We start from the raw sequence: 25,300 nt of genomic DNA, 5'->3' as shown, positions 1-25,300 counted from the left end.
CCAATCACAAAACCCTAATTCTTAATTAAGATAAAACAACCTTGAATTGCATTGAATTGTTTTTAAAACTATTGGAAAATCCCCACAACTTCTTCTGTTCCTGTAAATCCCTACATTTCCACTGACATTCCTCATATATCTGCCGCTTCTGCAGATTGTTCTCCTCATACCTGTACTAAACCTGTTACCTGTAATATTTTAATTGGGATTCTCAATCTCTGTCAAATTCGTAATGCTTTTTTTTATTATTATTTCCTTTTCGGAATTCTGTTCTGATGGGTCTCTGATTTTGGAGTTATTTTGAGATGGGTATTTGGTATTTATGAGTTTCATGAGATACTTGAAGAGGGTTTTTGCTGTAATTCTATATTGTATGAGATATTTTTGAAAAGGGTATTCGCCAAGTCAGTGTCTTTTGTGGTCCTTTCTCTCTTTTATCACTTTCTCTGTGTATGGAGTGGAGTTTGCGGGAGCTTGGTAGGTGTCCAGTTGGTCAGGTCTGCTAGTAAGTGATTATCGATAAGCTTGAAAGCTCTCCAAAACTGTCCATTTCTTTATTCAACAGTTATATGTATCTACATTTTTTTTTGTTTATCAATTTAATATGTTCAATAGTTTTTGCAGTTTATAGAAAAAGGTCAGACGTTTCTTTATTGGAAGTTGGTTGGGGAGTGAATTCTAAGCAAAGCTGATAATCGCCGGACAACCCCCACAATTTTTGTCTTTATTGTCTGAACCGGTTGGATTTCCATCCCTTTCGTCTTGCTTACATTGTTTGCAAGCTTTGAATCATCAATCAAGTATTGTTTGAATTCTGCCCCAATGGAGTTGTTTCATTTTCATTTCTAAGTTTCAATCTGTTTTGCAATTTGGCAATTTTCCTGGGATGCATTGAGAAATTGCTTGATGGGAATTTGCAGATGGAGTCTATCAGAAGAGTGAGGAGATACTGATAGTGAGGTGGAACTGGAGATGGATCGGAGGAGTTGGCTTTGGAGGAGGAAGTCTTCGGAGAAGAGTCCAGGAGAAACGGAGAGTTCTGGATCGTTATCTTCTCATTCTGAAAAATTCTCTGATGATCAGGTTGGTGACAATTTGATGATTTTGTTGAAGAATATAACATCCCCTGGCTTAGTTTCGTTTGGATTCTTGCATTGTATGCAATCCTGACAGGGTTATGATTTTGCATTATAGGCAAGCCATGTCTTCGTTTAGTATGTACATTAGTGATTTAATACCTCCTTAAAGTACTGGAGAGAATTCTGAATTTTGTTTTTGCTGTCAAAGGGATATCCAACTCATAATACTCAATCACCAGAGGTCACATCTAAACCTATACCTGCTGATGAAGAAGTTAATGATAATGTGAAGATTCTTAAAGAAAAACTGTCTGCTGCTGTTCTGAATATTAGTGCGAAGGAAGAATTGGTAAAGCAGCATGCCAAAGTTGCAGAAGAAGCTGTCTCAGGTACTAATGCTTTCCACCCTCTATGTGCTACTTTGTGGGGAACTGGTTGCTATTTCTTGCTTTTGTGAATTTGTTCGCCAACTGAAAGGCGAAATCCAAGTTTTTCATGCAATTTGAGATGGTTCTCAACACATGGATCATTGTTAATCAGCTAGCTTATTATGGAAGCTGGAAGCTTTATAGTCGAAATTGATGGTTTGGGGATATGGTTAACCTTAAATTAAGAAAGTATCAGAAAATCTTATTAAGTTGAAGAATGGCTTATGTACTTGTTAGTTGTTGCTGTAAGTTGACACCCAATGGGTCCTTTCCCTCTGTATAGACAGAACTCACTATAGGTAATTTTTATGGTTACAAGTTCTATCCATGGCTGCATTATTCGTGTATGCTATTGTCAAAATGTGTCATTTTTTTCTTGAAGGGATATGCCAATTTGCTTCCTTGCTTGAACCTTTTGCATTTCATCATTGTCATATCATGAAGTTAGTTCCCAATGCATGAGAAATAATTAGTTGGTCAAATTCTAGGCTGGGAAAAAGCTGATAATGAAGTGGTGGTTTTAAAGCAACAACTTGAGGCTGCTACTCAGAAAAACTCAGCACTTGAAAATCGAGTTGGTCACCTTGATGGAGCTCTCAAGGAGTGTGTGAGGCAGCTTCGACAAGGAAGAGAAGAGCAAGAGCAGAAAATTCAAGAAGCTATTGGCAAGAGAATTCATGAATGGGAATCTACGAAGGCTGAGCTTGAACACCAGCTTCTAGAGCTCCAGACCCAGCTCAAAACAGCTAAAACTGAAACTGTTGCCTTAGTTGATTCTGATCATTATCGGAAGCTTGAGGCTGCAGAAAGAGAGAATTCACGCCTGCAGCTCGAGCTTCTTTCTCGAGCAGAGGAGATAGAATTTAGGATTCTTGAGAGGGATTTGAGCACCGAAGCAGCTGAAACAGCTAGCAAACAACATTTGGAGAGCATAAAGAAGGTGGCTAAGCTGGAAGCTGAGTGCCGCCGGTTAAAGGCTGTTGCTCGTAAGATGTCTCCAGCTAACGATCACAGGTCTTTCTCTGTGTCCTCAATTTATGCTGAATCTTTCGCAGATAGCCAATCAGACAACGGGGAGAGGCTACTGGCAGTCGAATCAGATATGCGAAATGCAAGTAGCTCTAGGAAAAATGAAGGTGATCCTAGCCAATCTGAGGCATCTTCTGTAGTTACAGAACTTGATCCATTTAAGAACAAAAAGACTGTTACGAAAAACCTTGTGGTCCCTCCACTAGAAATCAATCTCATGGATGATTTTCTTGAAATGGAAAGGCTTGCAGCATTGCCGGATACAGCAAGTGGAAACTCTTATCTTGAGGCTGGACCTGTATCAGATCAAGCCGATAGTGGTGAAAGTGTATTAAAAGCTGAACTTGAAGCAGCAACTTATAGGACTTCTGAATTGGAGGAGAAACTAGAAAAGATGGAACAAGAAAAAGAAGAACTAGGTCTGGAATTGGCCGAATGTCAAAGGCAGATTGAGATATCAAGAGGTCAGGTAAAGGAAGCGGAGATGAAGTTAATGGAGCTGAATTCTCAGTTAGCTCTTGCAACTTGTAGGACTTCTGAACTGGAGGACAAACTAGAAAAGATGGAACAAGAAAAAGAAGAACTGGGTCTGGAATTGACCAAATGTCAAAGGCAGATTGAGATATCAAGAGGTCAGCTAAAGGAAGCAGAGATAAAGTTAATGGAGCTGAATTCTCAGTTAGCTCTTGCAACTTATAGGACTTCTGAAATGGAGGAGAAACAAGAAAAGATGGAACAAGAAAAAGAAGAACTAGGTCTGGAATTGACCGAATGTCAAAGGCAGATTGAGATATCAAGAGGTCAGCTAAATGAAGCGGAGATGAAGCTAATAGAGCTGAATTCTCAGTTAGCTCTTGCAAATGGATCAAAGCAGGCTGCAGTGGACGAGATGACAGCCACTGATGGACAGAGAAAAATGGCAGAGTCGCAACTCAGAGTTGCTGAAGATGAGATCAAAACCTTGGGTTTAAAAATTGGTTCATTAGAAGCAGATCTAGAGAACGAGCGTGCTTTGTCTGCAGAAAATATAGCTAAGTGTCAGAAATTGGATGATGAGCTTCTGAGAATGAAAAATGAAGCTAAGCTCAAGCATGAGGCTGCGTTCCAGTCTGTGGCAAGCGTAAATGCAGAATCGAAGATAAAACAGGTCAGCTTCTCAAGTAATAAAATCTGAAGTGTAAAATTCTTATTTAATATGAACTAAGCAATAGTCATTAAGATTGTTGTTGATAGACTTCAAGAAAGAAAAAAACCAAATTAAGTATTCTTTTCATTACCAAAGCTTTGGCCTATATGTGGTTGCTGGTGCTTTTTCTTGCTAAAACATACTTGCCAAGTAATCATCTGGACATTTATCAGCTACATTACTCTTTCATTGTCCATCTTTAATTTAGTATTGATATCTTGCTGTTTATCTCAGGATAAAGAGCTGGCAGTGGCTGCTAGTAAACTCGCCGAGTGCCAGAAAACAATTTCATCTCTTGGTCGTCAGTTGAAATCTCTTGCAACATTGGAAGATTTCTTGATTGACTTCGACAAGCCAGTGAATCTCACCAACGATGGTTTGCCCTCTTCCAGAAGAGGCTTCCAGTGATTTGTGTTTTACCAGAGGTAATTCTGATGAATTTCCAAAAGCTGTCAGCAACAAAGTCATAGCATTATGGATGAAAAGAGCCGAAATGGGATTGGAAAGATTATACCAGAGGTTGGATTACTTCATATAAACAGAGAATTCGATGAAAATGGAGGAAGCAGTTTTGAGTCTGTGCAATGTAAGAGGGTTTCCTCCTGGTTATCATGAGACTGTAAATTCAGAATTTTGGATCCACACTTGTAACCAATTTTAGAGTAGGAAATAAATAACTATAATAAAATCCAAAAGAATATCTATTTATATATATAATTACATTTTAATTTTTAAATTATTTTTGGTTCTTTTATGGAATTAGATATGTGGTCCTTGTCAAAGCAACGTCCCCTTAAAGCTTGCCTCTGTAACTTTCTAACAGTGTTTTCTCATTTGAGCTAACAGACGATCTACAGGGTTGGAATCCAGACGTATTGGGAAAATAACAGTGACATTTAAGAGAAACAAACTGGCAAAGTATATTATTGAATCAGAATCAGTTGCTATAAGAGTACAGAACCAAGTTTATCAACTGACATAAGTGACCTGATGCACTCGTCTCAGTGAGCAAACTATAATGCATAAAAACACCACCATTGACACTAATAAGATTTGGCACTCATTTTCCACAGCCACAGAAGAGAAACAATAAGCTAAGCAGGAATCAAATACTGAACTTCCCTCCGATGCGTTGCGAAGTTTCCATGTTTACTTAATATCCTTCAGGAGGAGATCATAGAAAACCTGTGGCTGCCTGTACTCCCTGATGCGCAGGGCCTGTAACCAAATGACTTTAGATGTCATCGTTGTTTATGGATTGGTATATCATTATACAACAGCTATACAGAAAATGGGGTCATGAAAATGAATTTTTCTCTCTCTCATACTTTCCAGGGCCATGTTTTCCTCAAGGTTCTTTCAGATAAGATGCTGTTTTCTTGTACACTTTGAAGTGCACTGCCTGGTTAAAGGCATTTACATAATCATGTCTGAAAGCTCTTTAGGGAGGGTACATCAGGTGATTATATGATCAGTTTAAACCAACACACAGAAGCGAAAAACCAAGTAATGAAAGAACCTTCATCAAGGAGATTGTATTATTACCTGCATGGCATGTGCTATGTGGATCAATGTTGGCTCAGACCAGGGCCTCCCAATGAACTGAAGACCAATAGGCAAACCATTTTTGTCGTATCCAACCTATCATTGGTAATTCAGGTCAAGAGAAGAAACTATCAAAACAGAAATAATTGGCCATTGCAAGAGATAACAGATAAAAGAGGACAGTCATACAGGAACAGTCACTGCAGGCAACCCCAGAAAATTTCCTGAAATTTGATACCGAACAAGTGCAGCTGCAATAACAAACAACGGGGACTAAATGAGCAAGTTTATCCTCTTCCAAGACAAGAAATGTTTAAGATGCTCACCACCAGATAGTCGATGATATTGAAGATACATGGATTTGAAACCATATTATTGGCATGTCTTACCTCCATTTATGTAGTCAAGTTCACCTGTCTTCAAAGCATCATTGAGAATTGGGTATGCAGTTACGCTGTTTCATACATCAGAGAGTTCTAGAATAAGTTTGAGGTAGAGAAACTTGAGAGAGTTTCTGATTTCATCTCTGTCATGCTACATTAAATAGGCAAAACTGCAGATTGGCCAATATGACAATTTAACTAAAGTATAAGCAACTGGTCATGTTGTGCAGAAGTCCAAACAAATAAATGATAGCACACCCTTTCCGAGTAATTAGCAACTAAAGAATGAAGGAATACCCAGTTGTTGGTGCAACAATCACATCTGCCTTGGCAAATATATTATTATGAAACTGCATTTGCCGGTTCCTGCAGATATAAGGATAAGCTGAAATCATTTTCAATTTTCCATACCAGATAACCAAACATTTACTATTGTGATTTTTCAGAAATTACGTATCCAAATATTGGGTCTTGTGTACCTGATCTTCTGGGCCTTTATATACTCTTGACTGCTGAAAGAACCATAGACGCATAGTGCTACCCTTACATCCCAGCCTGACTCTGAAATGTTCCTGTTTTAATCAGTATATAATGTCAGCATCCAAATATTAAATATTTGAAATTAGAAAGGTTGCATGATACTGTGTTTTTGGAAAATAACATACAGTTTTTCTAGGTAAGAACTAAGTGAGGTGGTACACTCAGATCCAATGGTTACGTAATGGGCCAAGCGCATCACTTCAATCTCTGGTATAGTAACTTCTACAGTCTTACACATTGAAAGTACCGCTGGTTAGAAAGCAATGACATATCTCACAATTGTCATAATTTTTATTGAAAAAACTACATTTTTAAATAAATATTTCAATATGCTTGATGACTTAAAGTATTTCACAATATTATTTGCTATTATTTGTTTTTTATCATAGATAAACATTAGTAATTTCAGCCAAGCATAAGACAACATCATAACTTGATAAATAATCCTTACAATAAAAATCATTGGAATGCCTTATACCTTCCAACCGTAATGATCACATAGCTGGTCAACAGCAGAAGAACAGCATATTTTGATCTCGTTGCTGCAATCATTAAACCACTAATTGACAAAGAGACTGGTTAAGGGATCGGGATCAGAATCAGACGAAAACCTTAATTTGGTAGAATGAAAATACTCTCACGTCATAAACATTAATTTACGAGTCACTAATTTTCCTTAAATTCTTCATGCACGAGAGCAAAATGTTCTGAAACAGTTTACTAACCTCTCCATACTTTGCTAATCTGATGTCCGTAATTAGTTTCTTCGATCCCAAGAGTGGAAAATACGCTTTATGCTGGTAAATTGGGTAGAAAGAAGTTAAACCTTTCCATTCAAAAAAAGAAAGAAGTTAAACCTCAGATTATTGAGAGGTTTCAATGTGAAGTGGAATGGTCATAAAAACAATGCGGAAAAGTAGACAATGCCTATGGACTCTTATACACTGTCTGGCCATGTTCTGATGGGGAAAACAAACATGGATCAAGTCTCCTTATCAAGGAAGAAAATGAAAGCCAAGATTCAAAGATGATCCATAAATGTCTGTTAAGCTTGGTGACGTGGTCAGAAACCAAAAGAAATGAATAACCGAAAACGGAGAAAAACTTTGATAAAAAAGGTTCATGTTGCCCATGTTTCGAACTGCTGTTGATCTGCTAGCTTGGTCCGCCCATACAATAAGAACCACCTATTGACCTCAGTACTAATATAAATTTGGAGATGAAAACTTGGTCCAGCTACAAATATCTAATTTGACAGACAAACACTTGCCGAGCAACGATATAAATTCTCAGTAACCTATGGCAATCTGGTCAAGGAAATCTTACCACTAAAGAACTGGGTTGATGAGATGGAAGTTCGCCACTGATAGCTGCATAACTGAAAAGAGTGTAGTGGTTCAAATTAAGAAGACAATTCAATTTGTAGCTCCTAAAGTGAAAGAAAATCAACATGCAAGGACAACTTTTTTTTCCTTGTTTGATGAAATCTGCTGGGACTATAAAGAAAAGAAACTTACACTAGAAACGCATCCTCTATGGTGCCTGCTAGTACTCCAACCATCCCAACTGTCCAGTTTAGTGGAAGAACACTAAAAACAGGGTCAAAAGCATCTCTTCAATATCACAATCTTTTCAAATTTCAAATAAAGATATCTGAATGAAGACCTAACGGAGTAACGGTAATGAGTTATCACCCTGAATGAGGAATACGGCCAAAAGTTGGTTTTAGACCAACAACACCACAAAGAGCTGCAGGCATTCGGACAGATCCTGAACATGCACACCACAAAGAAAAAAATGTTTAAATATATGATATTTCATGTTACGCAAATGAGCCTAACTGGCTGGAACCTCCTGTAAAAAAGTTAATGATCACAGGGCATCGAAAATCTATGCATGAAGGATCGTTTAGAGAACTAACTCCCAACCAACTTTGTTACATATATGATATATCATAGATCCAAAAACAGCTATTGCAAATTTGGTGTATATATAAAAAGCAATAATGTGGGAAAAAAATTTATGGTTTCTTTGTTGTGAATGATAAAGTTCTAGTATGTGTAGTAGTTGATATAAATGAAAAAGCCTCTTTCTTCTTTCCTTTTTTTTTTTTTTTTTTTTTTTTGCTGCAAAAAACAAAGAAAAGAAAGATCTTCCAGATAAAATAAATTTTCTTGCCTCCACCATCAACACCAAGGGCAACAGGGCACAACCCTGCAGATACTACTGCTGCAGATCCACTAGAAGAACCTCCAGTAATCTTGCCAGCATCATATGGATTTCTAGATGCCCTACAACAATAATAATATGGGTATGTTATTATGTTTATATATTTTTCAAAGTGTATCAAATGCTTTTAAATGAAAAGACTGCATAGAACAGTAAAGGAAGATGGGACTGAACCAGGATAGATGATTTTTAAATCAGTCACCAACGATTTACATGACAAATGGCAAAAAGTGGATTAATGTGCTAGACCCAAATCTTTAAAGAAGTAGTATCTGAATTGTAGAAGAAAGGTAAGAAGTAGAGCATATTCTGACCCGTAATGAGGATTTATCCCACTGGTTCCAGCCCCAAGCTCGTGCATATTAGTTTTTCCAACAATGATAGCACCACATAATCTGAGCCGCTTAACACAGCATGCATCTTCCTCACAAGACCTAAATTTGTGCAGCCACTTAGTACCTCCTAAAAGAACCAATATATGTTCAGAAACTAACGATACAATATAGAATGCTAGCTACTGATGTATTATTGGAATTTTTACATAACCCTGTCAAAGGAAAGTGATGGCATGCCGAATCACCTGTAGTTGGATATGGAAGGCAGTCTATTTCATCCTTGATAGCAATAGGAACTCCATCTAGAGCTGATATTTGTTGTCCTGGAGCAGAAATGAATAATCAATATTTGAAGAATGCTCTATGTCTCTATGATGCAACAGAAATATGATGATTATTATGTGTCTCAAAGAATTTGAATTGTAAATGCTTGCTTCAGAATAACAAAATCATAGGATTAGATGCTTTGAGAATAAATATGTACATATATGCATACATATGTACTTTTTTAAAAAAATTCATTGGATGTCCCCATAGGGACATGCATATAAATGTACTTATTTATGTAAATCAACAGCTGTGTTATTCTTTGTGACCCGAGCGTGGAGAATAATTTTCCACAACTTCATAAGATATATACTGGAATTGTGGGAGAAGAACAATCAAACTAATAGCAGGAATTGCAAACTCATCTGCCCCTTGATCTAACTGGAAAGATCATACTTCATAGGGCAAGTATCCCAGTGTGTAGATATCATATTATGAAGTGCAATCACTATACCATATACGAGTACCATTTTTGTATCGAATAGTTGATTTTGTAGCTTGCTTTAGTATATCTTCAGCATTGTAGTTGATAAAGAATGACATTTGCATTGGATGACAGGACGAATCCTTGATGGCAGCTATTAATCTCTCTGCAACCTGTACACACAGGTGGGAAAATAGAAATGAGATGACCATGATGAAGTGAAGTATGATTTAGATTGTAATATCTTCCATGGAAAGCTCTTACAGCTCTAGAGAGGTCACCTTTAACATGGCACAAATATGAACAGTGAAACAATAGTATATCATTAACAAAAAGTTGACAAGGAAAAAATACCATGTAAGGAGTTACTTGTCCTGAACTGTAGGCCCTTGAATAATCCAAAATAGTCCAACGATGAAAGAAAGGCTGTGAACCATTTAATACATGTTCCGTGGTTGAATCCAGACAATCAATTGCCAGCCGAACTTTTTCAGGTGGTGATAGATTGGAATCTATACATTTGACTTCCTGTTCATTAAGCTCTGCAGTTATGAACAGAAATTAGATATCCGATAGCAAATCATCCTCCCTTTTAGCGTTCAACATATGTTTTATACTTCAATTAATATATAGGTGAAAATGATTGTGTGCGTCAACATATAACAGCAGTTCTCCAAAGACAAAATTTGTTATCTCTGCTTCACTTTCTAAACATTCCACATATATGAGACAAGAGTGTGTTTTATATGTGCATATTATGATTATACTCATCGTTCGAGACATAATCTCAAGTTTTTCATGCTATCATCATAGAAGACCATGGCAGGCATATCAATTCTTAGTAATTTAACTGTAGAGATGTAGTGTCATCGGATTTCATCTGTCTTTAACATAGGAACTAGGTATAGTATCTGACCACTTATCACTTTAGTTTTAGCAATCCATAGAGACCAGGAATCTCCATTGGCAGCAAAAGAATGTATCGCACTTATTGTCTTAATCTACATAAAGTAAAGGTATCTTCTCCGCCTAATTCATATATCCTTCCATTAATCCGATAAACTAATTCATTCTGCAACTTATAGTACAAGCATCATAAAATCAAAGAAGAAAGAGTTGGAAAAGACCTTCAAAAGGATGTTGGGGAACATAGACAGGTGACTCCTCCAGCTCGGCATGGGAAACCAACTGCAACAGTTGAGGATGGATATAAAAGGAACGTAATATAACACCTTAAATTAATCACAATAGATAAAGCACTTACGAGCCAGAGAATACAAAAGCGTCTACAAAAGCAATTTGTATGATTATGAAATCTCAACCACAGTAACGAGGGACACCGAATGCATCTTTACCAAATTGTTGAAAAATAAATATAGGCCTTTATATTGGACAAAGATGCATCGCGACAATGACATGTTAACAACATACAAACAATATTGTTTTCCAAATATTGATGGCATTAATTTCTGAAATAAATAGAAACCGTGCTATCCAACCAAATGAGATACAAGCAGTGCAGGAAAAGGCCAGTATTGACTGCAGTCTGATGCCAAGGACACATTTTATGCGTCAATGTAATCAATTAGGAATACAGTGCTTTCAAAACATACTCAGTTACAAAACAATGTTCAGTAATAACCTATGTATTAATTAATCAATTAGTATGTAGAGTAAGCCACAGAATCTAATTGCTTCACATTAAAACACATAGGAGAATATGCCTATCTCTCTGCAAGTCTTTCTGTCATTGCAGAATCTTCAGAGACATACTGATGGAGCCTTACCCTTAAAGGGGAGATTGTTCATGTAGTATGAACCTGTAACGCCTATGTCATAATAAAACAGTTTTAGCCTTCTATTTGCTCTTGATAATATCTATAGTCATAATGAATACTGATTTCGTCAGCATAGTTGCCTTCTGTGATCTTAAAAGACATGGAACCATTTGGCACCAAACAGTAGTTTGATCATGCAAAACCAGTGAGAATGAAATTCCGAACGAAAATCAAGAAAAGCCATGTGCACGTACCTTATGAATTAGATTGTTTCTCTTCAATATGTACACCAACAATTTCCCAAAGATCCTTGACTCCAAAAACCAGGCGAATATCTTCGCCAAAATTCCAGCCATCCGAGGAGCTATAAAGCAAGAAATTGTGGTCAGGCATTAACACAAACACCTGGTGTTCATCAATATAACATGTTCACAGAAAGATACAAAACAATACAGGAAGGATCAGACGAAAACCTTTGACATTGGCCTTAAGATAGAATTCTTGGCTATCAGGGCCAAGATCAACATTCTTCGCTGCCTTATAAACCACACCTTTAGCCGTCAAAAAACCCATGAAGCAGAGATACAGATGGTGCCAATACAAGCCAACCCAAATATATGCTGTGAGTGGTAATGTAGAGAAAGAGTAGGTGGAGATGACAAGAAAACATTATTGTTAAACTTGACAAGCAAAGATAGAATCCAAAAATCAGTCATTTTCAAGGAAAGAAACTTTTGAGATGGGTCGAGAAAATCAAAGATGATGGTTCTCACTCTCATCGCAATAATCGTTATTCTTCATATAATAAGATTGATAAATGAGAGTGGAGTGGGTCAATTCCCAGGCAATTTTTCTCCAACTGCTTTAACGGTTGCTTCTTGGAGTTGGAGGGGCTGCTTTTCTAAAGATTCCAGCAATAGCACTACCACTCACGTGATTATAAAAACTAAAAATTAAAAAAATAATAATTATTTATCTCCTCCTTTTTCTTTTCGTAATGCTAATAAATTAATAATAAAAGCAATTATATGTTTAGAATACAATTTTCTCAAGTTATGAAATATTCAAAAAATTAATTATGCTTAGGAGTTTTTTTTTCTTTTAATCAGAGTATGACGTGTTAATTGCAATTTATCCCTCTACAGGCTGGATCAATCATCAATGTGTGTTGGGATTAACAAATTGATTGTGAGAGTGGACCCATGATTAATTATTTAATTGAGACTTGTGCGAAGAGTTTAAGCTTCTAATTAAAGCAAAGTTTAACTAAAATAATAGTACTAAAATTTGACCATTATAAATATTCTAGTTTTATCTTCAATTTTCCGTTGAAGTTAATACTACTATTGACTTGCACAGAGGGGGCACTGGCCAAATGAAGCTAGAGCAATAGCAAATCCATTAATTAACACTAATTATGTTTAGGCTGCATTATTATTCCCAAATAAACTTTCTTTCAATGGTGGGTGCACCCTGATTAATCAAGATGGTTTGACTTTTTAACTACAGTAAGATTAATTTTAGTTGAATTAAAATGAAGACTGACAAATGAAGTTTCAAAACTAACCATGAAGAACTTGCAAACTAGAGAAACTAATAAGATAATGCATGTAGAAACTAGTTAAATCTAACTAATGCACCAATTTCTACGCATTGGCAACCCTCTCTTTAGAGAAATGCTACGGATCCCAATAACTAACTGACATCTCTATCTTTGTCGCTCTCTTTTAAAACAGTTTCAACAACCTTCATGACATTAAGACTAATCTCAAAAGAAAATTTTTTGCAAACAAAAACATACTTACCCAATTGGTACGGCAACACCCACCCTCTGTGTCTATTTCTAATTCGGAGAAAAAAAAAAGAAGAAGGGCCTATGTTTTCCCGTGAGGGAAAAAAAGTCAAACGACTCGAATCAAAGTCGTGTTCTTTTGTCATCTTTTGGGAACAGAGAAACATAGAACTCAATCACGAACTAACCAGTAACCAATGCCTTATTGCACAGGCAACCTTCAAGTTGGCCAGCAATCCCATCCAATATGAAAGTCACAATCATCATATTAAATAAACTTCTGGGTCCGAGTTACATTATAGACGCATCATACGTGGGTGTGAAAGAGTTCCACAGTCATAGCCGTGATATATAAGAACTCTCATTCAAGGCCGTAAGGAATAAAACAGCATAAGGAATTGCAAACAAAGCAGCATTTATGATTCACACAATAATGCATTGGCATGCAAATGGAAAACTTGGAAGGCATAGGAACGTTAATTGCACAATCAAAAATAAGTGACTAAGGTAGCTTTGTGGTCCGTATTGAGACCATACCGCCATTAGTTGGAACATCAACTTGGTGTGGTTGATCATCATATTCAAAGGAGGTCACCATGAAGATTTGTCTAGAAGGGGCGAATATAGCTGTCAAGGACCATCTGGTTTCCATCCATCACTGCCAAGCTTAATTAGAAACCTAATTCAGGTAGCAGTTTGATGCAGCCCACACCCAACCAAGCCCTGGCATTCATGACGTGGACAACACTGAACCAAGGCTAGGGATGACCCTGGTAATATGGGAAGGACCACGTAACCATCAAAGAGTTATGTCCTCCTTTTTGTCCTTTGCGTGAAGGGTTGCTTCTGTTTTAGCTTTCCTCCTTTTGTTCTCTGACATTGGTGTTTATAGTCATTACTTTACCTTTTGTTGTCTTTACCTTCTTTATCTATTTAAGGGTTTCTCTTGTAGCCGTTCGGGCAGTTGATGAATTTGTAACAAATCTCGTGAGAGATCATAGTAGTAAAATCAGTTACTTTTATTAGCAAAGATCCATTAAGGTTATCTTTTATGACTCTGTATTATCCTCCGATGATCTTGTAGCCTGCTATTCAGTTGTTCTTCTCTCTTCACTCAGCTGTTCTGAGTTGTCTAGTTCCTACGGGGACAGCACCACAGTTGTAATGAAATATTCATTCATTGATCCCTACCAGTTATGCTCTTTAACTCCAAATAAATTGGATTCTCACGTGTATGAGGCACCTTTCCTTCTCAACAGCTGAAACAAAGCAATGGATCACTTTTGAGCATAATACATGACCCAACTCATAAACCATATTGACAGCCCTCATTTTAGCTATATAAAGACAAAAGAACATAGATAAGTTTATGCATTTTAGATGACATACGCAAGATGATAAAGAACCTTCTAAAATAATTATATGAACTTTAGTATCTAATTCAAGCAAAAAGTAGGGGTGCTGGTGCCCCACAAGCAAAACAACCCCTGGCTCCCGGAGTTGACGGGATTAGGGATAGACAAGATGTACGCAGACCTTACCCCTACATAATATGTGGAGCGGTTGTTTTCATGTGATCTCTAAGTTGTGTTGCACCCTTACAACTCTACCACAATGTCATTAAGGTTATCTTTTATGACTGTATTATCCTCTGATGATCTTGTAGCCTGCTATTCAGTTGTTCTTCTCTCTTCACTCAGTTGTTTTGAGTTGTCCAGTTCCTACGGGGACCGCACTATAGGTGTCAAAAATGGTATGGCCCCACACGGTCATATAATGACAAATCCAGTTAAACTATTCCGGTCCATGAACCTAGCCATCTCAGTTAGGCCCAATCTAAAAAGCCCATCTTGAGACCCATATACGATCCATGCATCATTACTAAAGTTACATAACAGCTGTCTGGCACCAAAACTGTCACGTTCTCTAACATCTGTCTGCAGGAATTATACAGTATGTTCATTCTATTATGTCTACAGTGACTTTCCCATAGTAAAGTGAAACCAAGTTTCAAGACATCTATGTGTTGGCGACCATGTGCTGACACCGACACTGTTATGGCGCTGGCTCGTACGAGCGCCACTTCATGAGCCGATGTTGCTGTAAAGCAGTTCCTATCACATCTAACCTACAGTCGATATTTACGGTATGACAGGCTCACATCCCTAGGTATGACTTCTTTTCATATGTGTATCTATTCATTAAGTATTGCCTACAATTTTATCCATACTTTCGTCAACACCTGTTTTCATCATTTCATATTGTTACTTTATCTTCCTTTCTGATATTTGTCAACCCTGACACAACCGAAATAATAGACCTTTCATGTATTTCCTTTTGTACAAGTTGGTCCAATGAAACAAGTGGAATGTACACACAATTCTTGAGGTTGATCTTCATTCTTTTATAAACACCCCCATTCGTCCATTGGTGGGGGGAGAGCGTTTTTACCTAGAAGAGACAACAAGAACATTTTGACCAACCCTTCACAAAAAACATACTCAGACAAAACACTAAAACCATAACTGGTTTTCCATCTCCGGCAAGTACTAACTTGATCGTAGGAGCCTCCACTACCGGCACTCCCCAAACCGGTTGAGGAGCTTTCACGGTTTGCCTTATTGTGAAATTTGCAGGATTCAAAGCTGTAAAAGGACCCCACAAGAAGAGAAGTTGACCTTTCAACGATTGTAGAAATTTGCCCCTACACGCACCACATGCAGTTGTAATGAAATATTCATTCATTGATCCCTACCAGTTATGCTCTTTAACTCCAAATAAATTGGATTCCCACATGTATGAGGCACCTTTCCTTCTCAACAGCTGAAACAAAGCTGTATCAACTAGACTCAGAAGGCAGATTTCGTGAACCAGCTGATCCCCACTTTAAGCCGATGGCCCGATGCTCATCTGTTTATAATCTGATCAAGTATGCTATCTTCCTAGCTACGATAATAAGACAGCAATAGTTATAATTGAAGAACTGTAAGAACATCAAATTAAGAAAAAGGAATGGTAAAAGGTGTTAGAACATGGAGAATGTTACCAGTATGACCGATGGGACCATCTAAGGTTAGCTCCTCGATAAAACTTGGTGAAAGAGCAGCATCGTTTCTCCCCAGGATCATCATCTAACCTAGATTCTGAAACCTGGCTGCAGCAAATGAAGAAGGTTACATGCAACGGGAATCTCTCTAGAAGTTGTCATTTGAAGCAGAATTTATCCATAAACATATCAGCAATGGATCACTTTTGAGCATAATACTATTGAAACGAATTCCGATTCCGAATTGCGTAAAAAATATATCCTTAAATGAAACAAGAGGCATCAACAAAATTTCAAAACAGAACTCGACCTTCTTATCTGGCTACGTAAACATTCGCGGTGGCGTTTTACCCTCAGACATGGCCACTACAGCTCCATTTCTTCCCGCAGTACCCGAAGCAACAAATCGAAATTCATTCCTCCGGAACCACAAGCATACCAACGAATTGACTCCAAATCGTACAGAGGAACACGGAAATAGCTTCCCCACCTGAAATCCCTAGTCAGACGTCAATTGCTTCCCATGCACGCATAACGAGGAATGAGAGAGAGGAAGAGGAAGTACAATGTAAAGAAAGTAGGGTTGCTGAAGCAGACGACGCTACGTGCGCCATTCAGGGAGTAGTGCGAGTTCTAAGTTACAATTCATGAGGCCCATGTATCGGTTTATAGAGCTGGGCTGGGCGGTCGACGATCCGATCCAAACGTGCTATATTAATTAGCCCATGTAACAATTAAACTGTCATAGAAAATTTTGAGGCCCATGACCTAGGCGCTCCCTGATCCAACTCTAACATATTATATGAGCCCATATAACCATCCCAGAAAAATTGCATAAAGCCGATGATTTACGGCTGAAAACTTTTAAAGTTATCATTGACTTTTTTACTACAATCAAGGCCGCCCATTTCTTGATTGCAGCTGTTGGGTTGCCCTTCTTAGAGAACCATATTTGCTTCCCTCTCCAGGCCGTATTTCAGGACAGATAAAATTCAAAGCATTATAATTAGAATGACTGATAAATACTTCCAACATGCAATTCAGTCGAAAAGACTAATTGGTCTCTGCCATGCAATCAGTGTTCTTTATTACAAATGGCTTCACTCAATATATGTAGAACAAACTCTACTGGTTACCTTACTCACTGGGATCCTTCATGTCCGTCTGGTAATCTGACTTTCCCGTAAGCTTTTATGATATCTGAACAAAAGCTCTCCAGCGCTGCTAAAATGGGAGTTAGACCCTCCTGCAAACAACTTGAAGCTATACCATTAACTTGTTCAACACTTTCTTGATGTCTTCTCTTCTGTTCATCCAGTCTCTTGCTTGTGGACATCAAGTCCTCAACGAATCCATCCAGCAGTGCAACTCCATTTTCAGCAAGACAAGCTGAGGCGGGTTCATTGCCGGGTGTTGCATCTTGATTCCAAGTCTTGCTCTCCTTGTGGAGATTCTTCATTTGCTTCTCCAAGTATGTAAAAAGGTTTTCAGCTTTGAGTCTGTGGCGGCATTCTTCTTCTTTCTTCTCCCATAGATGGTGCAAGCTTGAAGCATACTCTTGTATGGTTTTGCATACTTCACTTTCTGAAATTTTCTTAGTTGCCTGGTACCAATCGTTACAAACAATAAATATAGGTGGGGCATCTATTCTGCTTGGAGAGAAAGCGACGGGTTCATCAGGAGTGTTGGAGGCATTTGGAGTTTCTGCCGGTTCTTGAAAGATGCATCCCAGAAGCCAATCATTCAAGAATTTCACAAAGGCTTTCTGCATTCTGACGTAGTCGCTAAAACATTTACTCCAATTTAATAACTCCTTTTCAAGTTTGAGCGTAGCCTTTAAGCCTGAATCTTTTCGAACCTGAACACTTCCAATATGAGCACAGGTTTTGGCCTCCACAGCAGCTCGTAATTGCTTCTGGTGGCCCTCGATCATAAAACTCCACATCTTAATTGACCTGCAAGTGGGACTATAAGCAAGAATAACAGAAGGTGAAATCAAACCACAATAAAATTGTATAAATCTCTCACAATACTCGCGAAGTTGCTCACTGTATAGATGCCTTTCGCTTAATTAAGTCAGCATGCCACCAAAAGAAGCAGTTATAAATACATCAGGCATCACCAACTGTATTACACTAAGCATAATATGTTTATATGTATGCTTGTGCAGAAGTCGGCATCTGTGAGTGCTTGTGTCTGAGTCGTGAAGGCTTAATAAATTGTTATCATTTGCTAAGGTCAGTATCATCTCAAGGAAAGAAGATCAAAGCTACCCACAGTTGGTCGTTTAATCCTAACAAATACAATTCTGGTCATCAATTAGAAGAGTATAAGCATAAATTATAACTGCAAAAAGAATAAAGGAGGAGAAATGTAAATCTACTTCCAACTCACTGCAACAAAATTGTAAAGGAAAGCATAGAAGTAAACATAATTTAAATAAAAAAAATAATTCTATACCCTTGGATCAATTCATTCAGTTGGAGATGCAACTCTGTGTCTCTTAATTTTTGAATCCTTGCTGATATTGCATCAATTGATGTGAAAATAACATTAATTCTTAAAAGCAACGTTTTGATTGAAGCATGGGTTCTATCAATCTTGCTGGAATCAGCGCCCATATCATCCAGATTTTTTAGCCTATTGCACTTCTTCTCATAGATAACGCGAAGCTTTTCTTCAGCCTGCCATTAGCAATAGTCGAATTAGCAAATAATGACCCCTAACTGGTGCTCACTTCTCAGATGAGAAAGGCATAAGATCAAGTTTAGCTGAACTTGAAAACGAACAAGAATTCTGCTAGCTTCAATCATGATATCATCCTTATAAATTTGTCAAAACAAACTAAATTGTTAAATAAAAATAGGTAATACTTTTGGCTAAAAAGATTGACAGAAAGGAGGTCAAAGCTAACTGCCAAGATAAGCCCCTTGCCAAAATCCAAAACAGGAAAAGAAAAGACCAGTCAATATGCAGATCATTCAACAATTCAAAGAAAATTATAGAAGAAATTGGTAATCATTTGATTTAAACTAACGATCGAAAGAAGAAGTTGAGTTCAGGCATCAAACTTTATAGTTTATACTCCCTTGAAAGTATGGCTACTATCCCGATCATTAACTCCACATTAAAAAAAAGAGAAGTCCCAACCTCCCAAAACAACAACCTAGCATTTGAGTCCCAGAATGCAGCAGAGCAATGAAGAAGCAAGTGATCCACCATCTCACTGTTATACATGCACAATAGAATCTTCTAATGCTAATAACTATTAACTAAATATTGTTTAATGCCAGGTTCATCGATGTCAGAGCAACTATGATAAATTATCGCCCATCCCAAAAGTTTGTCAAGAATCGCCCCATCACAAAAGCTCTTCAATGAAGCGAAAGCTTAACAATTTTAGTATCAATCGCACAACAGTCTTCATGGTCAATATTTACGCTTCCAATATGTCAAAATTGTAAGAAAACTATTTACTTGCATATGAGATTCCTTGTCCACATGCCACGAAGAAGTTTCAGCAATTCTTCCTCAATCTTGCATGGGGAAAATATATTAGTCATAACAATACCTCTCTTTTGCAAGCTATCAATGCGATTGGGCTTCCTAAGAAAAGAATGCCAATTTCACGGGAACTTTCAGTTTCCTTACAGATTTTCTAAGGAAAAATGTCTAAGCCACTAACTCCTCTTCCTTTTTTTCCTGGGTAAAAGGATGCTCGAAGTAGTATTTAACTTCGAAAATGCCATCATCACTATCCTTCCAAACAAGCTGATCTTCTTCTGACATTCTTGGAAAGGACTTAAATTTACTTTTCAAAGATATCCAAGAAATTATTTACTTCCCAATTCATAGCATTCCTACTAAACACCATCATCCAATTTTCTAATTTGTTTGAGAATGTAAATTTTCAATCCACCATTGCTCCGTTATTCTTAGCCAAGTCAAAACGCAAGGAAAAGTATTTTTTTGAGAGTCTTCCTTCCACAGCACACATCACGACAAAGATCTATCGATTTTACCATTTAACACCACAAACTGAACATATAAAGACTAACCTCTCTACTATTGTAGAAATCTACACCGTATGCCTACAACATGGAGCTTCTTATTTTGTTCGTCACTAACCCACCATTGGTGAGAACACCTTAATTAGCAACAATAATATTTCACCCATAAACAATTTCTCTTTTTTTTTTCCTCCCCTTTGTGAATGGGTGGCTAGGGCTTGCTATAGTGGCTGTACAATTTTTTTTTAAAATCATAAATGTGTTTTGATCAGGTTTACAAGTCCAATGATATATTTTTTTTTTGTCCCAAACAAAAATCAGATTGAACATGAAAAAGACATGAAAATTATGGATTGTTGAATATAAACCTGAAACACTCTATGTCTCTCTTGTGATGAATTTGATTTTTTTGGACAAAAAGTATATCATTCGACTCGTTAACCTATCAAAACATATTCATGATTTTTTTTCCTAAAAAAATTGTAGTGGTTGTACAGCCACTACAGTGAGGCCTGTTGTACCCAAGCACGCTATGTGAATCTCCAAAGCCATTTCCTAAGGAGTGCTTGATTTAAAAAAAAAAAAACAAACTCAAGGTTTAATGCTAAGGCCACCTAAGTTCCTCGGATGTTGGATAATCTCCCAAGAGGAATTTTCTAACACTATCCAAACTACCCCAAGGAATGTTTTGTTGAGCGTCTCCCAACTTAGCGATGACGGATGAGGGTATGCATATAACTCAACATGCCATAATTTGACTTTTTACCGCATCGTTATAAATTTCTTAATGATTGCAGTGGTGCCCCAAGCCTCCCGTGAAAAGTGGACAACAAATCCCATAAGTAGCATATCTTGTAGCTTGCAAGAGTAAACTTCTCCGATACAGTTCAAACTAGCATTTACTTTGTATTTATAACAAATTAATCTTATGATAGATTAAAAGATTCTTCAATCAATGCAGAGTTATCAACATAGACGTAACTTTCTTTAAGATTTACTATTGATGAATAATGATATTTTTAATGTGTCTCAGAACAGAAGTTATAAATAATTTAATACTATTGTTATGGAAGTATAAGTACTGTCGCTAAAGTATTAGAAGATTCTGGTATCGGCATACCTGTATCATATTCTGATATCAGTATAAATAAGTAGTTGCATGACTCAATGACTGTCTTTTACTCACTTGACTTGATAGAGGCCAATCTAAGGGATGGGAAAGGAATCAAAAGAGATTAAAAATAAGTGGTTGAGGATAGCTGAAAGAAAATGGTTGAACCCTTTCTTTCTTACACCTTTTTCAATAATTTTGTTATGAAGGAGCACTTGAAAATCAGGGGTAAAACAAGTGGTTGACATTAGCTTAAACCCTAATCTTTTGGTGGGTTGGGAGCAGCATGCATATTTTCAGTGCAAATAACTCCACATTGAAGGATAAGTATGAATTCAAAGCCCTTCAATAATGAACGTAACTTTATGAGTTGTGATTGAAGATGCTGAAATTCATTAGTTTTATGTTACTTGATCAGGTTATTTAGGACCCACAAATTACGTTGGCTTCAACAAAGCTAATGCAGTAATTTACATTAATATTTCAGTTTGCAACTTCCAGAAATCAAGGAATGCTAACTGTTCAAAGAGTTCAATAAACTTATAATAAGCTAGGCAGTCTAAGAAAGCAATTTATTAGCAGTTCCAAAATCTTATTGAAGCACAATGATGAAAAAAACTCTCAAAATTGATTTGTTGGAAGCTCACACATATCAAAAGTAAATAGATGAATAAAAGAATCTACATCAACGAGCCTTTCTTTCTAACCTGAAGAAGTTTTCAAGCAAATTCTGTGGACACCCAAAAAATTCCATCTTTGCTAACCTAAAAATACCAGATAACCAAAAAGTACCACACTACTTTCAAGTTTTGGATAAACTGTAAGTGAAATCACTAGATCGGCAATGACAATATTCTTTAACAATGAAGAAACATAGGGCTACTGCGAGTCAAGTGTTGACAATAGTGAAAATTGTTAGTTCTACTGAACATATAAATTTAATCCCAACAGTCAAGTATTTAAATCATACAGTGCATACCATAACCTCCTTAAAAAGTTTCTTCTCCCAAGCATACAGCTCCTCCAAAGTGGATGACAGGTCACCAAACTTACAGCAGAGATCCTCAAAGCTCTTGCCGTTAGCTTTTTCCATCATCATTGATCTTGAAGATGATCCATTTGAAAGCATATAAGAAGGTTGCGAAGAAGAAGTCACAATAGCAGGGATTATCAAGTTCAGGATCTGAGAGGCAAACACTGCAAAGATACCAAATAGCTAGATTGCTTAAACGCGGAAGTCAATTTTAGTTTGTTTCATTTGTTGAAATAATCCTTTTTTATTGTTTTGTTACAAAGAAAAAATAAAAAAAATTTCACTTCAATCAAGGAGTAATTTGCATTAATGTAATCCGAAAGGAAAAAATTGGAAGGAAACTAGAAGCAAAAGTCTTAACATTCACAGGTCTATTCCAAATTGCTTTGGTCAATGGGAACGTGGTTATGTTGTCTACTTCATCAAATAATATGATCCAATCGCACTCAAAAGACTATAGGATCCAATCTCAATACCATGTAGAATCAGACTTAAACACCTCAATCTACACAATTTTGTTCCCAAAGCCACAATTGTGAAATGTATATCCTTGAAACCAGAGCCGGGTGAGAATTGAAGGAGAAGTTCAACAGTGACTAAATTGTGAATAAAATATAGAATTTGAAAAGCTTAGAACATCCAAAAAGTCAGTAGTTCCCCAAGGGCATGTTTATTCCTTAGAATAAAAAAAAAAGCCGTTAAATAGCATCGTAAAAAAGTAAAACTTCTTTTCTATCTTTAAAATTTTGCCCCTTGAGAGTTCAAAAGAATAGGCAAGAGCGAGAGACATAAATAAGTAGATAAATAAAGTTGAAGAAAACAAAACTTGAGCCCCTACCCCTAAGTTTGATGCGCATGGGTTGATATGGTAGTTTCCCTGCCTCAAGCAATCCTGATAATTCTTTGCTTTTATCAAATAAATTTCCAAATTCATTCCCAATTCCCTTCATTATTTCCTGAATATCCCATGTGCAGTGCAGATTCAAACTACTATTGGAACCGATAGGCTCAATGTGCTCAGTAAATACAATGTCAACATCAGAACTCAGACCTCCAACCTCTTCATGCTCCTCTTCCAAGATTTCCCTTACTGAAGTATCAGATCTGGCCATAATATTTTCTTCTACAACTTTGGCCTCCCCTGACCCCATAGTGGTGGCAGATGACTTGTGCACTGGGTTTGATAAAGCTTCAAGCTCAATCTCATCCTGTTTGTTATGAATGAATGGCACAGGCTCATCAGTCTTTGCTGGTGCTGCCTCGGAAGTGCCTCCACCAGAATCTCTCCTTATATCATCTTCAATTTCTATCTCCTCAGATACTTCCTCCATAAATTTTTCCTGATTTTCATTTTCCAAATCAGGAATTCCCTCTTTCTTCCTCACTGATATTAAGTCAGAATCATTACCATCAGATCCACTATAGATTCTATCCTGAGAATAATAATAATATTGATGACAACTCCCAGTCACATTAAATAGGTCAGGGCGATTCCAAGCTGAGACATTAGGCATGAGAGGAATAGATGTATCAAGAGTAGTTTGTGGTTGACTATAATGACCAACAGATAACCCATCATTCTGCAGAAAATCCGTTGGAGCTCCAGAACCTACCCAGTTTCCATAAGAAGCATACCTTACATTATCATCCGGAAAATCTACCTTACCACCAGCCGACACCACATCATCATGTTGGGAGTACCTAAGGGCATGGACATACTGGGGGTATCTAAGATCTTTATAAGGGGATTCCACCAGGACATCGTAATGTATGCCATCATCATAATGAGTGTGCCTAAGATTGCTGTGTGAATAACTGTTCAGAACATTGAAGGATTCCCCACTTTCATTATAAGATTGTCCACAGAGCGCATTTGCTGAATCTTCCCCCGGTGTTGTCTGCAGAAAAATCCGAGAGGGTGTTGTAGTGGAAGACTTCATCAGATTAGTGTTTGAATTCACTCTATCTTGGCCCTGATTTGTTGGGAAGGAAGGTTCCAGAACTTCTGATACATCTGTGTGGTCATGAACATAATCTGTTAGACCTTCTGATACATCAGAGTCGCTATGAACATAATCTGTCAGTGACTCTAAATCACTCTCAGAATCCATGGAGGGAATTTTAGAATGAGAATTTTCCTCTGAGGACTCATGATTAGAATCCACTTTAATCACCAAATCCTCCTCTATAAATCGAGTGAAGGCATTGCCAACATCTACAAGTGATTGAAGGTACATAATGTGGGCCGAAGCCAGGTCATACCGGCAATCAATGGCAGCCTTAATAAACTCCTTCCTCTCCTTACATAGACTTAGCAATGGCGAATTATCCCACTTAGACAATCCAATACCCATTTCACCTGAAACCCTAACCCACAACCGTAAATACCCTCTCAAACACCGAAAATTTTTGGAAAATTGGACTCAAGAATCTCCCACGCATTACAAATAAAAACCCATCCTAGCAATTGAAAGCACAGTTGCAAATCAAGAATGCAGTACCCGGAAAAGAACACATAAACCAAAAAGAGATTTACTGAACATCCGGGTGAAAAGGGACAAAAAAAAACAGGGAAAAACAGCAGCAAAGCAAATATGGACAATAAATACAGAGAAGAATCCACAGAAACACGACTTGTAATTATGAACGATATCTGTGTAAAATTCAGAAATAAGGGAGATAAACGTGATCACCCACAAGAAGACGCACGAGAATGTAGAAGCATGTGAGACAAACGTGAATTCTGACCCTTTTCGCAGCTGATACATGTCCATGCATGCAAGGAGGATTGTTTGGCGGTTGTGGAGTTGAAGGAATCTAAAGAGTACGAGAAAGAGTCTCTTTTTCTTGATTTTATCCATATTTCGGATTTGAAAAAACCTTTTCGAGAACCTGGTTTTGGGTGTTTGTTTGCTTTGAGGTTTTGGCCGCAACGGATGATTTTTTATCCTTCAGGGGAGAGAAATCGCCATTTTTGAGTCCCTTGGAGGTTCAAAACGAGGCACTGGAGATGGCACGTAGGCCT

General features: G+C 37.4%; 3 protein-coding genes across 8 annotated transcripts; 1 reads left to right on the top strand and 2 right to left on the bottom strand.

Moving 5' to 3' along the window:
* The first annotated feature begins 13 nt into the window (after window positions 1-13).
* On the top strand, window positions 14-4,458 carry LOC120001372 (filament-like plant protein 3). 6 transcript variants are annotated; one of them, XM_038849666.1, is made up of 6 exons: window positions 14-505; window positions 625-739; window positions 921-1,083; window positions 1,288-1,468; window positions 1,996-3,683; window positions 3,957-4,458. In XM_038849666.1, the coding sequence occupies exons 3-6, from the start codon at window positions 973-975 to the stop codon at window positions 4,128-4,130; spliced, it is 2,154 nt and encodes a 717-aa protein (XP_038705594.1). In that variant the 5' UTR covers window positions 14-505; window positions 625-739; window positions 921-972; the 3' UTR covers window positions 4,131-4,458. The 6 variants fall into 6 exon arrangements, with proteins under 6 accessions (XP_038705594.1, XP_038705595.1, XP_038705593.1 ...); XM_038849667.1 differs by lacking the exon at window positions 625-739 and having other exon boundaries at window positions 14-190; XM_038849665.1 differs by lacking the exon at window positions 625-739.
* A 159-nt stretch (window positions 4,459-4,617) lies between these two features.
* LOC120001374 (fatty acid amide hydrolase-like) lies at window positions 4,618-12,075 on the bottom strand. Its single transcript, XM_038849669.1, has 20 exons — window positions 11,757-12,075; window positions 11,538-11,647; window positions 10,633-10,693; window positions 9,860-10,047; window positions 9,549-9,678; window positions 9,000-9,077; window positions 8,734-8,881; window positions 8,369-8,481; window positions 7,885-7,960; window positions 7,708-7,779; window positions 7,517-7,568; window positions 6,916-6,987; window positions 6,669-6,749; window positions 6,316-6,419; window positions 6,130-6,222; window positions 5,948-6,016; window positions 5,657-5,721; window positions 5,457-5,518; window positions 5,268-5,363; window positions 4,618-4,940 (listed from the first exon to the last, which is right to left on the bottom strand). Exons 1-20 carry the CDS (start codon window positions 11,854-11,856, stop codon window positions 4,872-4,874), a joined length of 1,839 nt encoding a protein of 612 aa, XP_038705597.1. The 5' UTR covers window positions 11,857-12,075; the 3' UTR covers window positions 4,618-4,871.
* Window positions 12,076-17,122: 5,047 nt separating this feature from the next.
* Window positions 17,123-24,629, bottom strand: LOC120002937. Its single transcript, XM_038851793.1, has 4 exons — window positions 23,114-24,629; window positions 22,222-22,439; window positions 18,582-18,805; window positions 17,123-18,076 (listed from the first exon to the last, which is right to left on the bottom strand). Exons 1-4 carry the CDS (start codon window positions 24,627-24,629, stop codon window positions 17,263-17,265), a joined length of 2,772 nt encoding a protein of 923 aa, XP_038707721.1. The 3' UTR covers window positions 17,123-17,262.
* Window positions 24,630-25,300: the final 671 nt, after the last annotated feature.

The sequence above is a fragment of the Tripterygium wilfordii genome, chromosome 7 (genome assembly GCF_013401445.1).
Source record: "Tripterygium wilfordii isolate XIE 37 chromosome 7, ASM1340144v1, whole genome shotgun sequence".
In the NCBI taxonomy this organism is placed as follows: Eukaryota; Viridiplantae; Streptophyta; class Magnoliopsida; order Celastrales; family Celastraceae; genus Tripterygium; species Tripterygium wilfordii.
This window is presented reverse-complemented; position numbering and strand designations above follow the sequence as displayed.

Bases quoted from the DNA above. Each gene is read 5' to 3' on its own strand.
- LOC120001374 (XM_038849669.1), bottom strand. From the start codon at position 11,856: ATGGGTTTTTTGACGGCTAAAGGTGTGGTTTATAAGGCAGCGAAGAAT. The intron at 7,780-7,884 runs GTGATAACTCAT...CCCTGTTTTTAG, and splicing joins GGCCGTATTCCTCATTCAGG to TGTTCTTCCACTAAACTGGA. The intron at 5,722-5,947 runs GTATTCCTTCAT...TGTATGAAACAG, and splicing joins ATTGTTGCACCAACAACTGG to CGTAACTGCATACCCAATTC.
- LOC120001372 (XM_038849667.1), top strand. From the start codon at position 973: ATGGATCGGAGGAGTTGGCTTTGGAGGAGGAAGTCTTCGGAGAAGAGT. The intron at 1,084-1,287 runs GTTGGTGACAAT...TTGCTGTCAAAG, and splicing joins AAAAATTCTCTGATGATCAG to GGATATCCAACTCATAATAC. The intron at 3,684-3,956 runs GTCAGCTTCTCA...TGTTTATCTCAG, and splicing joins CAGAATCGAAGATAAAACAG to GATAAAGAGCTGGCAGTGGC.
- LOC120002937 (XM_038851793.1), bottom strand. From the start codon at position 24,629: ATGGGTATTGGATTGTCTAAGTGGGATAATTCGCCATTGCTAAGTCTA. The intron at 22,440-23,113 runs GTAGGGGCTCAA...GTATCTTTGCAG, and splicing joins CATGCGCATCAAACTTAGGG to TGTTTGCCTCTCAGATCCTG. The intron at 18,077-18,581 runs GTATAGAATTAT...TCCCACTTGCAG, and splicing joins CTGAATGAATTGATCCAAGG to GTCAATTAAGATGTGGAGTT.